The 14,509-nt window shown below is 42.1% G+C and overlaps 1 protein-coding gene across 2 annotated transcripts in view; it reads left to right on the top strand.

Moving 5' to 3' along the window:
- ece2a (endothelin converting enzyme 2a) overlaps nucleotides 1-14,509 on the top strand; it is a 100,389-nt gene that overhangs the window by 33,560 nt on the left and 52,320 nt on the right. For both annotated transcript variants that reach the window (XM_005476222.4, XM_003437942.5), the window contains exon 3: nucleotides 14,072-14,355. In XM_005476222.4, the coding sequence (XP_005476279.1) occupies nucleotides 14,072-14,355 (284 nt within the window). The remainder of the gene's footprint in view (nucleotides 1-14,071; nucleotides 14,356-14,509) is intronic.

The raw sequence follows: 14,509 nt of genomic DNA, 5'->3' as shown, positions 1-14,509 counted from the left end.
TTTGGTGTATAAATAAAACTGAGTTGAAAATATTATTCAGAATTTCATTAAACTTGCACACAGTGGTCACCTTATAAATCTTCACCAGTATTGTGCAGACGGTCCGGGTCACACTTGTCGTTGCACGTACTATAACCTGTGAATTGCACCTTGTGATGGATCATAAGCTGGAAGAGTTAGTTTACTTTTATGTTACTACTTACGTTACTTTTCTGGAGCCTCATCTTGAGCTCAGCTGCTTAGGACGCTCCCTGGAAGCCCGACTCTGCAGGCATGTCAGCCGTATGTCAGTGTAATCATCAGCTTAGAGCCGAATGATTTAGAGACTTTTGGAGATTTCTAGAAGGGCCTTTGACTTGAATCTCATATTCAGATCAGGCTGTGACACTGTGACACTGCAGGGAGACATGCTATTTCCTCCTGCAGCGATCAATATGCTTGGTCAGCCATAAAGCTCCCACGGTGGACTGAAACCTGATCCATACTGCATAATCGCACCAAGGTCAAGCAAGAGAGCCATTTACATATAGACGCAGGCACCTTGAACTGACAAACTCGCCTGCCAACCAGGCAGATAATTAACCAGTCAAGTCAAGTTTCGGCCAGTATGAGTATGTGTAAGCGCAGTTTTGTGTGACGATGGTTTTTGCAGTGATGTGCGTGTGTGTTTAAACCTGTGAATACCTGTGCATTTTTGCCGTTTCATTTTCTCACAGACGCGGCCTTGGTAGGTGGCTAATTGAAAAAGCCTACACTGCTGTTACCTTTTCTTTCCCCTTACACATAATGTCTGCGCGCATGTCTCTCTGTGTGTATTTGTTATCTTTGTGTTTCCTGTTCACAGCATGTGTCAGACTATTTACCAACTTCACTGGTTTTGGCCTCATTTAAATAAGATGTTTTGTTTTTTTTCAAAATGTCATTGAAACGTCTATCTTGTTCTAATTTTCAGGAAGTATCTGGAAGTATCTCGTCTGTGTGCCCTTCAAGTCTTATTTTATGCTATTTCTTGCTGATTAGCATCTTGTGATGTCATGCTTTTCTTTAACTTACTGAGGCAGTCTCTGCTGAGTCCTTCTCAAGTGCAGTTATAAGAAAGTGCGTCACAGTAATGTGACTTAATGTGTAAGTTTGATCTGTGATGGAAGGGGAAGAAAATCTCTTGTTTTTCTAACTTTATTGGCATGCAGTCTGTTTTCTCTGTGCTGTACTTCCCTATTTTATAAGTGTGTGCTGTAGGTCACAGTACAGGTGAGCTGGACTAATCTCAGATTAAAGAGGATGAAAAAATTGAGTCCTGCAAACTTGATCCCACACACACACATGCACACCTTCAATTTCTTGCTGAATCACGACCTTCCAGTCTGCTGCAACGCCACTGACTGACAGATTAAAACACTGCCACTCAAGCAGCACAGCTGGGGACACACACAGGCTCAGGCACTAGTGTAGCCTGATGGAAAAATAAATATTGATATATGTGCAACTGCAATTTAGGTGCACATAAAACCGTCTTGTTTGAATACTTAGGTGAATATCTGGTTTGTTTTTACTATGTTAAAAAAAAAGACAAGTCTAGTATTTGGTTGTATGATTTAGAAAAAATCTGTGCAAAAAAATACAAATAATGGTAATGAAATTATATTTGTTAATTAATTCAATTCATCCATCCATTCTCCTCTGCTCATCCATTTACGGTCACAAGGGGGCTGGAGCCTATCCCAGCTGGCATAAGGCAAGAGGCAGGGGTACACCCTGGACAGGTTGCCAGCCTGTCACAGGGCTAATAGTATTTTATATTCACAATTAACCTAACCCCACCAAGTGCATTATCTTTGGACAGTAGGATGAAGCTGGATTACCCAGAGAAAAGCAATGCAAACTCACATCAGTCTTTATCATTGCTAGTACCTGACTGGACCCTGGTTTGCCTTCAGAACGGCCTGAATTATTTATCCTCAGAGATTTTTGTCCATATTGACATGACAGCTACAGCAGCTCCTTATTAAAGTTCTCTTGGCTGGAATGTCTTTGTTTGTAGCTACTATCCAGCTGATTGAGTTACTGCGGAAATCTTATTTCTCTCTCCTTCTTGTTCCTCTCGTATTTCCTCCAACAGACTTTTCAGCGCTGTTGTTTTGAGTGTTTTATTTTATAATTTGTTTCTGTTTTATTTTATACCTGCTTCAATTCTGTTGCAAAGACATTGGGAGTTGCTATGATTCCCGATGGCAGCAAAACAGTTCTCTTGAACAAGGCCAACTCAATGCTTAAGGTGGCAATAACCCTGAAAGACTTAGACAGGAAATGTGGCCACATTAAGGTTACTTTTCTACCACTCATATCAAAATCACTGCAGTGTCTTTTCTCCCCAGAGCAATAGAAAACCCACAGCATGGGTCCACAAAAAATATTGGGTGCTGCATCGATGCCATACATGGATCTATCGGAGATGTGATGAGACACGTCCTTTCTCTTCAGAGGACATCCAGAGATCCGAATTTGTCACGCGACTGTGTTTGTGACAGAGGATGCCATGATGTGATGAAGAGCGTGCTGTGATATGCTGCAGTATGTGGGCTGTTGATGGATCTTATGAAATTTTCTTTTTTCATTATTTTATTTTGCAGCCACTTCAGTGGGATGAAAACTGGTAGTCAGAGAGAAGTGGACACAATAGCTACTAGACACGCCGCATGAATAGTTAATTGTCATCGTAGTTATCGATCTACTCGCTTAATTGTGCCATCGTTTATTATGTTGAGGAAGGATCGGTTGTTGTAGTTGTTGTTGTTATTGTTGTCAGCTGATCTGCAATGATACACCTGACTCATCCTGCCTGTTTGCCCCCCCGCTGGCTCTTGAGTTACACAGCGAGGGGAGATCACATAGCATGATTTGGGCTCTCTAACGCACATCGTCTCTCTGTCTCACTCCTTTACTCCCACTTTTAGTCTCCCCTAGTGCCGTCTTCTCGCCCACTTTGTCTGACAGCTGCCCACCCTTTACTGTTAGTGCTCTATCCATTGTTCTTGATCTCCAAACTTTCACCAGCACAGTTGGTTTTTTGGCTCTCATGTGACCCCGTTAAGCACAGAGAGGATTTTTAAATGTAGCCAGTGGAGCTGCAGCTTCCACCAATGAGTGTTTTTCTTGCACAGGGTTTGAAGTGTAAAGCACTTGCGCTTCCATTTTTTTTTTAAATTGTTGAAAATGCTTGACTCTTGGAATTGTATGAATTCTGGCAATGAGGCATAAATAGTAATATAAAGATGGAGGTGGGCGGCTATCGATAACTGTTAGTTCTGGCGAAATGAAGCGAGAAAAGATGGCTCTCCCTCCTCTTGTTGCCATTTACTAAGCTCCCCTTTCTGGTGCCTGTTGGTGGTTTTGGATCAGATAGAAGCTTTAGGCGACATGCCACAACGGAGAGGCAGATTCATACAGTGGAGTCCTTCCAAAAGTCCTCCATCGCTCACACGCACAGGCACATAGACACACGCACCCATGCACACACGCGCGCTCACACTCCATCAAACAGTCACACTATCACGGGCACACACTTAATTATTCAGTCGCTAATTATCTTGTATGCCCGGTTACATAACTGAAGTTGCTTTTGTGAGTGGAGCGAAGAAGACACTTGTGAGGAGAACTTGCCGGAAGAGCCGAGCTTTTGAGAGAATTTTATCTGGCTGCTGATGCAACTTTTCTGAAGCATCTGAAACTGCTTGGAAAAAAAATAATTTCAGTGAAGAATATCTAAATCTGGGGTTGCTGCAGAGATGGTGTCAGAGAGGCGAAATGCAACGCACACACACTGAACCACACAGCTGTTTTCAGATTTCCACCCGATAACTTATTTGGCTGTGTGATTGTAAGAACACTGGGTTTGTACTTAGTTTGACATACTGAGACGAGCCTGGTTAGTTCACCCAGTTGTTGACTCTCCTTTGCTCACCCTCCCTCCTTCATCTCACACTTTCTTTAACATCTTGCTTTAGTCATTTTCTCAGCTCCCTCTTCTTCCCTTTTCCTGCCACGTTTCTGTTCTGTTGCTCTTTCATGTTTTCCTTTTTACTGTGACCTGTTTTTCAGACGTCTCTTTTATCGCTGCCTATCCTTTAATTTTATTACTCCACATGTCCCCAGTGTCCTCATCTATTGTTGGCTGAAATTCTGTCCACCTTTATTTCACCTGCTGTTAATCTTCTCCAGTCTCATACTGTCTCCAATTGCGGCTGAACAAGCTTTAACAATCTGATGCTGTTGGCATCTGTCCTCTTACCTGTCAGTAAAATATAAATGGACCGGTGCTCAGTGAGGATGCTTTTGTGCTCTAACTGAGCACTCAAAGCACATTTTAACTGCAGGGCACATTCACCCATTCACACATACAGCACTTTATTCTATGCCTTTAAGCGCTTTCCAACTATCACACACACACACACACACACACTCAAACTCAAACTGATAGACAGAGCTGGGGAAATTTGTGTTTCAGCATCTTGTCCATGGAATCATGGCACCAACCTTCTTGGTTAGTAGATGGACCACTTTACAGCCACATCCATCATGACATCACCTATTGTTTTGTGGGCTACATTTTCATGCCTTGATTTTGACATTTGGACCGGTACCATCTTGGTGTTTTGAAGCCCAAAGTGATCGTACTTAAATAAGAAGGTGGAGTACTAAGTTATCAGCTAGCTAGATTGGTAAGGAAGGTGCATATAATAACTGTAGTCCTGTACAGATATTATGAAAGAAGAAATTGGCTAAAGAGATCATAACTGTGTTTTTACCAGCCACTTAAAATGATCATTTCTCCTGTAAAAATTGATATATTAATTCAGTTCAGTTCAATTCAGTATTATTTGTACAGCACCAAATAACAGTAACACCTGCACTTTATATTGTAAGAACCTACAATAATACAATAATTACATAATTACACATGAGCTTTGTCATTTTTTGGGACTGACATCACTGAAGCCAGATTAAAGTAGTCATCCGAGGATATGCAGTTTTTGTTACATGGTCTACACCTATGCCTGTGATGATCTCAGTACTCCTCTACCACAGGAGAAACTGTCAGTGTAGCTTTTTGTCTGATTGACTCAGGCCAAGCAAACACTAGCAGTAGAGATAAACTGGGAAGACTTTATATAAATGTAAAAAATGTCATTTTATCCACATTGGTATAAGACAACCTTTTCTTATGTTAAGGACCACTACAGTGTCTTTACTCTCAAAGGAACAGAGAGTAGGGTTGGGCGATATGTAAAAATTTTCCAACCAACAATTGTCAGTCCAATAATCAATGATGGGCGATATATGTGCGCATGCGCAAACTTTTTGATGGGTGGAGCAATGTAGTCATGCACAGACTGATTTGCGCGTTTACAACACAGAAGTCCAAACATGGACGAACGAATCCCCCCCCCCCCACACACACACACAAAAAAAGTAGGGCTGTCAGCGTTAATGCCGTCATCACGATTAGTGCGATTAAAAATTTTACCGTGCTCAATCCATATGGAGCGCAGAATGAAAAAACTTTGCACAAAGTGCCCGAAATGCGTTGACAGAGACATTTTAGGGATTTTGTGTGCCACTTGTGCAGACCTATAGTGCCAGCAAAAGAACTCAAACATGGCTAACTTGCATGAGCACGTACGTGTCCACCATCCGGCTGAGTATGCTAGGCTATCACCAGCTTCTGCAGCTCCATCAACAAGGATTTTGGCGCACTCTGAGGAGGGTGCATTTGCTCGCAGATGAAAGAGGGTGCTGTTAAAACAGCGCTATTAAAACAGCGCTATTATTATTGTTATTATTTTCTGTTGACTGCTTCTATTAGCACTAGTGTTGGTCAAGTTACTTGAAAAAAGTAATCAGTAACTAATTACTGATTACTTCCCCAAAAAAGTAATCCCGTTACTTTACTGATTACTTATTTTCAAAAGTAATTAATTACTTAGTTACTTAGTTACTTTTTAAAAACACAATTTACAACCTGAATAGGTGATAAAGCGATAGATCTTTCAGCCCAATTCTACTTTTTCTGCATAATCCATCATACAAAATGTAATCAAATGGAAAAGTCTCTTTTTAAAACTTGTTTTTATTAGTTTTAATCTTTTAACTTTATGCATCAAGCAAAAATTAAATTATATGCAACATTCTCTGACTGGAAGAAATTTGTTTAACATTTAAACCTATTTTCTGCACATTCCAGCACATAAAATAAAATATGTTTTTGTGTTTACACTCACTCTTTCAAATAGACGCAAGTAAAACACAGCAGAAAATAAATAAAGTCAAAGGCTAGTTGCTCTATTTTCACCTGTAAAGCAGGACTGGGGTAGGCGGAGGTTTACCCTGGTGCAGGTGTGCCGCAGCGGTCAGTTGAAGACTCCGCGAGTTTCTCTGTGAATTTCCCATTACAGTCGTAGCGCACTCGCTGCTTGCTTGGAAGTTTAGGGGGTTTTTTCGCTGTAAAAAGAAGTTTTCTTCCCACGCACAACGAACACTAATGTTTTTGTCACTTTTTATGGAATCAAACTCAAAGTAAGATAAGATAAGATGGATAAGATGGCCTTTATTAGTCCCACAGGTGGGAAATTTGTTTTGTTACAGCAAAAGTGCAAAGTTATGTAGCAGAAATTAGAAAACACTGGAATGCAATAAAATACAATAAAATAAAATAAAATACTATATACAATAGAATAAAATAGAATAGAATAATATATACAATAGAATAAAATAGAAATACAAATACTATATACAACTGAGTAGGAAAATACAAAAACACAACTTCGTCAGAAGAAGAATTGCACGTATAGCAGTCTTATTGCACATGTGTGGGTTTGTGTGTTTGATCAGCTGCAAAAGTCTTTATTGTAGAGTCTGACAGCAGTGGGGAGGAAAGACCTGCGAAATCTCTCCGTCCCACACCGTGGGTGCCGCAGTCTCCCACTGAAGGAGCTGCTCAGTGCTGTCACAGTCTCATGCATGGGGTGGGAGATGTTGTCCATCAGGGATGACAGCTTAGCCACCATTCTCCTGTCACTCACCACCTCCACTGGGTCCAGAGGGCATCCTAGAACAGAGCTGGCCCTTCGGATCAGCCTGTTCAGTCTCTTCCTGTCCCCAGCAGAGATGCTGCCCCCCCAGCAGACCACACCATAAAAGATGGCTGAGGCCACCACAGAGTCATAGAAGGTCTTCAGGAGTGGGCCCTCCACTCCAAACGACCTGAGTCTCCGCAGCAGGTACAGCCTGCTCTGCCCTTTCCTGTAGAGGGCGTCTGAGTTATGAGTCCAGTCCAGTTTGTTGTTCAGATGAACACCAAGGTACCTGTAGCTGTCCACAGCCTCGATGTCCATACCTTGGATGTTCAGTGGTTGCAGTGGAGGATGCTTGTGCCTGCGGAAGTCTACCACCAGCTCCTTGGTTTTACTGGCGTTGATCTGGAGGTAGTTCAGCTGGCACCAGTCCACAAAGTCTTGAGTCAGTCCTCTGTACTCCTTGTCGTCCCCATCAGTGATGAGGCCGACTATTGCAGAGTCATCAGAGAACTTCTGCAGGAAGCACTGGGTGGAGTTGTGGGAGAAGTCTGCAGTGTAGATGGTGAAGAGGAACGGAGCCAGAACCGTTCCCTGTGGGGCCCCCGTACTGCAGACGACCCTGTCCGACACACAGCCCTGAGTCCTCACATACTGTGGTCGGTCGGTGAGGTAGTCCAAAATCCAGGTCAGTACTGGAGTCAGTACTTCCACGCTTTAAACGCTGCATGCTCATACTCTCTCCCGCACTCCATATATTATCCATTGTTGATCTGCAGACAGCTGTTGTAACGAACATCGCACTCGCTTACGTCACTGTCATGAGACATTCTCGCAAAAAACTCACGGTTTTAGTAACGCAGTAACGCAGCGTTCCTGCGAGAAAGTAACGGTAATCTAATTACCGTTTTTGCAATGGTAATCCCTTACATTACTCGTTACTTGAAAAAGTAATTGGATTACGCATTACTGTAATTGGATTACCCATCTCTCATTAGCACCATCATTATTAGCAAACTTACTCATGGGCAAATAAATAAATAAAGCGCCCTTGCAAAAACGATCGCCGATGGGCTCAGCCTATCGTCGATACTCGATATATTCATCCAATGGCCCAACCCTAATAGAGAGCCTTTAGGGTAGTTTCACAAAAACAGTTAGGTGCTGTATAAATCTGTGACGCTGGCAGGGAAAGCCCCGATCTATTGGAGATTTGATGGAAGAGGTGTTTTTCACTTGAGAGGATGCAGAGATTTGACCACAGATCTCACCACTTACCCACAAATAATAGCAGTCACTCCCAGGGTTGTGGTTAGCACAGAAGATAACTGAAATACAACCCAAGTCTTTCTGGACACCACCTCTCTGGACTCCTCTGTCAGAAACTGTAGATTCAAGGGAGCCCCCACACTGGATCTTTGCACCAAGCACACTACAGTACACAGGACAGACCAGTCTCTATAGTAACTTTATGCACTTTAGATGCTTCACACTTTATTCTTTAATTCTACTACTCTTAGAATATATACTTTTAACATTTTGTACGACTTGTAGAGATTATATTTTAGAAAGCTGTTGAAGCTGTCTTAATGGCACTAAAAAACTTTGGTCTTGTGTCATCTGCAGCTACCTAAAAAGTCTATAAAAACTACAGAAATAAAAGATTAATGTGTTTGAGTTTGTGTAAAAATGCTTGTCATATTGGCCTAAGCAGTCATGCATTAATGAAGAGATAAGAGTAGGTGCTAACTTGGACTATAGGGAAGATAACAAGAGATAATTGGTTAAAACATGGTCCCATGTGACTGTCCAAGTCCATTAGTGTTTCAGTGCACACACAAACCCACACACACGTGCCGGCTTCTCGTGACCCGGTGCGACCGCTCAGTGAAAGTTAATCACCAACTATGCGCACAACTGTAAAATTTACAGTTGACTACCTAAGGGAAAGTTCTTCTCTGCTTCCATTTCTCTATTTTCATTAAACTAGGCTAACGTATAACATGTTGCTTTCGTGCACAACACTTTTCATTTGTTGGCATTGAGTTGCAGCTGAGCTTTGTGAAGTGTCACCGTGGTTTCAGTTTACCTCAGGCTAGCCCACAGCCTGGGTGTGCGGGGGCGGCCGAGCTCGGTGTTGTTGCTCGAGTGCATGCGAACATCACCTTTCATCAGCACTGGCCACGGTCGCCATCCTTAATGTGTCCAAACCAATCTGGGATATGAATGAATAGTATGCATGCCTCTGACATCATGGAGTTTCCACTGCTGTGCTCGGCTCACCTCAGAGATAGCAGCTTTGATATTTCACACCGCTGGCTCACTTGCAGGGGTTCCCCACCCACCACCCCTCCTTACCATAGATGGACTCTGGAGAGATGCTGTTTTTGTGGATGGCAGTAATCTTAAAGCTCAAAGGTCAAATATCCAACTGTTTGTTTGAGTAAGGGGCAAAGCAGTGGCCTGTAAACAAGTTATATATACATATATATTATAAAAGAGCCATATATTTTTGTTTTAAAACAGGCTCTAAATTAGAGTCTGAATCCATGTTGTTGCAGCATTTGCATCGGAAAAAAATTCTGTTGAGTCTTTTTGTAATCAACAAGGTTTAGATTTACCAGTGCACGCTCTGCTGTAACGGCATTATGTGCAGGTTTGTGATAAATGAGGTGCACACCTGTGTAGAAACCTGTGGAAAGTAACAGAACTGTTGCCAGGTGTTAATCATAATTTCAAGGCAGTTTGTTTTTCTGTCAGTTGTTTAGCTTTTTTTTTATTAGCATGTATATATTTTATGGAAAAACCAGCTTAGGCTTGTAGTCTGGTTCAGAAATGTTATTTCTGGCACTTTTTTCATTTTTGGAAAGCCAACTGTGTATAAGCAGAGGAATTTAGTGTTATTCCAGTGGATTACCTCTGAGGTTTCCTTTCCTGTGGTGTATCTCCACAGCTGTCCAAGTCACATGTTATGTTGTTTCTTGAATATCAAAGGCTTTGTGAAGTCAAACAGGTGACCTGATACCATTGTTGTCTGATAGAAGGAACCACCTCCATGTTTGGGCAACATTTCTCTCAGCACTAGCAGCTCGTTTACTTCCTGTCTTACTTTAAAAAAACACAAACTTGTTTGTGTTGGATTACAGTTTATAAATGGATGCAGAAAAGCAAACAGTGGATGCACTTGAAGTAACAAACTGTTTATATATGTCGCAAACAGATGACTGTTGTACGCCACTGTTTGTTTTTGTATTTTGGATGGAATGGCATGAAACATTTTAAGTGCGGGAGGACTCAGATTTTCCATCACACACATGCACACACAGGACGAGGTGATATGACACCTCTAACTTTAGTCTCCCAGCCCGCCACTCTGAATAATCCAGTTAGGATGTACTCTCTGGCTATCAGGAGGTTTTAGCTGCCTCCCTTCCAGCCAGAGGAAAAACAGACTTCAGGCTCCAGACTGACCTAAACTGGCCTGATGTCCTAAATAAACCTTTGTCACATAAACACACATAGTACATGCACTCGCTAACCCCACCAACATCCTAATCTAGTATTTCTTAACGTTTTCAGGCTTGCAACCCACGTCAAGACAGCCATCATACTTTTTTTTAAATTAATGATTCTGCAGTAAGAAGGATTTGAGCTAAAGTTTTGTGACATAAAGGTCTCCAATGTGTTCTTTTAATATTCACATTTATTAATATGAGAACCAACAGCCTGAGCTCTTAGCCTGAACTCTACTTTAAGCCTGTAACTTTAAATGGTTTATTTACAGCCTCTCTACACACGGAGTATAATATAGTGGCAGTAATCCTGTCAGATTTCTCTTCTTTGGCTGTGTGTTTGCAGGCAGATCAAAGAGTCTGTGTGTTTGTGTAAAGGTCGGAGGTTGCGGGGGGTACCAGCTGATGTCACGGACCCAAAAAGAAAGTAGTGTCCTTGATGACAGCCTGGTAACTATAAATGTCGTGACAACCCCTAGGAATGAGCCGTCATGTGACACCCCATCTTTGGAGCCAAGTGCATGGAAAAAGAAAACATGCACATGAGCGCTCACACACACACAGCTTTGCCTTTGGGGAGACCCCTTTGGAAACAATGTGTGGCTTGCTTGAGGATTTGAGAGGGTGAGCAAAAGTGATTTGATCTACTCAGTAAAACACCAAATGTGGGCATGAAGTGAGCCTTTGTTTTTACTGCATAGTTATTGTGAAATTAGCCATAATGTTTCCCAAATGTTGAAGCCACCTTTGTTTGTGCCTTCTCCTGCTGTTTTTTTTATCAGGTTGCTTTATTCATGTAGTCTGTTTTCCAAAGTTGTTGCCTGTTGCATTTGGCAGAGGCAAAGTGAGATTAAACTTATCTAAAATAACCTGTTGAGGCTGCGTAATTCAACTCTGGCACCTTCTCTCATATTCCAGTCATCCATAAAGAAAGTGTTCAACTATTTGACTGTGACCAGCAGCGTTGACATATTTTCCTCCCTTGTCCTGAAGCCAGCTTCTCGGGGAGAGCCATCAGGGACTACATGGTTCCAGCCCTCTGATATCTGGAACACACACTCTCACGTCTTTCCCTGTGAATGCACACTGATCACAGGTCAGGTCTTTGGCAGCAGTTTCCAGTCAGGGGTGCAAGTACATCAGGGCTACTAAGGCAGTAGTCAGGCAGCAAGAATAGCTCAACTGGTAGAATTAATTTATTATTAGTACTAAGAAAACTCAAACTCAAACTAAAACAGAACAAGTTTTGCAAGAACAACTTTCACTAGGCCATTACAACATGATTATTTTCTTTTTTTTGCCATTCTGTTGTAGATTTGCTCCTGTGCTTGGAATCATTGTCCTGTTGCATGACCCAGTTTTGACCGAGCTGACCAAGCTGTCAGACAGACGGCGTCACATTTGACTCTAGAATACTTTGGTATACAGAGGAGTTTATGGGCAACAACTCAATGACTTCAAGGTGCAGTGGCTGCAAATTATCACCCCACCACTTGGTTTTAGGCGTTTGTGCTGAAATGCTTGTGCTCCACTTTGGTCCAAAGGTCATTGTGCCAGAAGTCTTGTGGTTTTGTTCAGATCCAACTTTGTAAACCTATCTTGTTCTTTTTAGGCAGAAGAGGCTTTCTACCCGGGACCCTTCCAAACAAGCCATATTTGTTCAGTCTTTTTCTAATTGTGCTGTTACAAATGTTAACATGCTAACTGAGACCTGTAGGATCTGAGACGTAGCTTTTGGTTTCTCAGTTTCTCTGAGCATTTCACAATCTGACCTTGGGACGAATATGGTGGGACGTCCTCTCCTGGGAAGACTCGCAGCTGTCTTGAATGTTTCCCACTTGCGAATAGTGTTTCTCACTTTATAACCCTTCCCATATTGATGGGCAGCAACAGTTGCTACTCCAAGTTTATTGCTGACGTCTTTCATCCTTGGCATTGTGTTAACACTTACCTGAGTGCAGCCGGTGCTTTCACAGGCTGATGGACAATTAACCAAGTACCCACTTAATTCCTGTGGAAGCAGTGATGATGTAGTTATTTTTTCACCCATTGCTTCGGCATTAAACAAATAATGCCACGTTGTAATATGTCAAGTGATGTTGTTGCTGAAATTTTATTTATCTAATTGTAGGACCTACTTATGTCCTGATATTCAAAACCTAAATTGAAAGAGCGTGGACTTTATTACTAAGCAGCAGGAAAAGTCTTCTGTTAAAACTTTTAACTAATCACAACTGAATCTTAGTAAGCTGAAAGTTGTCCAAACCCAAACATTTGATCATTTTTAGTCCATCTTACAGCGCTGAGGGGGACATGAGATGAAAAACTTTGGGTACTGCTGATTTATATGAGTTTTGCACTTTATTTGGTGCAGGAATTTTCTTTCAATCCTGGGATTTAATGTAATTCAGTATAATATTCTTGCCACTTCAATTCTGACTTTATTGCCTTGTGTTTCACATCTTCTGCCTTCAGGTTGTCTGTGGCTGTCAGTGTGTAAAAATGAATTCCAGCCACAAATATACAACATCTCCACATGTACTGCACACATACACACCAAAATAAATGGCAAATGTGTTTTTAGTGTGAGGCTGCAGACACTTGCACACACACTCAGACACACATGGGTTTTTTCAGGCTGGTAATTAGTAGAAGCAGTAAGGTGATAACAAGCGCCAGCCACACGTTTGCAACCGAGGTGTCGATGCCAACATGCTGCCGGATATCACAGCCCCGCACTTTATCACACTTTCCTCCCTCCCCAGACGGATAACTCTTAAATACAGATGCGTGCTCACGCGTGCTTTAAAAAGTGCAAGAAAATATGATCATGCTTCACGCAAAACACATCTTCAGCTTTACAGCAAACACAACATGTGCATCAACATGGTGTATGTCCCCCACAAGTCCTCCTCCTACTCTTTTCTTTCCCTCCTTTCCTATCATCTCCACCCACTCCTCCTCCTCCTCCTCCAACTGCATGACTTGAGTCATATGATTCAAAAAGGTGAGAATCTACATTCAGCAGATTATTTTCATCTTGTTACCCTTACATTTCTTTTGTCCTCTTTATTTGGATGCTCAGGTTTCGTGCACGTGGTGCTTGGTGACAAAGTTGAAACCTTGTAGCTGGCGATGATCTCGTGAGTCTGACATCACTTCAGCATAAGCTGCACCCTCTGAACGCACATTTACATGACCGCCCTGAAGTGTGAGGTTTCATACTGAACAACAGTTTGATCAAACAGAGACTTTGTGTGGTGCCTTGGAAGGCTTTATGTAATTACATTATGCTATAGTGATCATGTGATTGTACAACTGCAACTTGAAAAATATATGGGTCATTTGAAACATTGGATTCAGACTTATCCTTTTATGTTTCCTTCTCCCCCGTGCTGTCATCTCTCCCCTCTTGACCTTTCATCTCTTGTATGTGTCTTGCACTTTTCACCTGGCACTGGCCCACTTTGTTTTATTTCTCTTCCACAGGTTGCGGAAACAGCAGTATGAGTGGTGACATGTATAGCGCTGGCTATCATACTATCACCAACATAGATTATTCATCTGTGTGCATCAGGACAATGAGCGCCAGGTACAGTCACTGCCCAGGTATGACATGGCATCAGATGGACGTGCGTCAGCTCTCCTTCCCCGATTCCTCCTTTGATGTCATACTAGAGAAGGCCACCCTGGATGCCATCATGGTGCATGAGAAAACGCCTTGGGAGGTTTCACCTCAAACTGCTTGTTCCATTCACCAAGCACTCACAGAGGTATTTTTAAAAAACTTTTCCTTCCAGAGGTTTGATGTTTTGTGGGTTGAGGTTCTCTTGTTACGTCGGATTACTCACCAAAAATGTTTCTGCTTTCTGTTTGTGAGAGTTTTTGTGAAAGCACACTTGTTTTTCCCACCTGGTGCCTACTGAG

This window comes from Oreochromis niloticus, linkage group LG18, assembly GCF_001858045.2.
Source record: "Oreochromis niloticus isolate F11D_XX linkage group LG18, O_niloticus_UMD_NMBU, whole genome shotgun sequence".
NCBI lineage: Eukaryota > Metazoa > Chordata > Actinopteri > Cichliformes > Cichlidae > Oreochromis > Oreochromis niloticus.
This window is presented reverse-complemented; position numbering and strand designations above follow the sequence as displayed.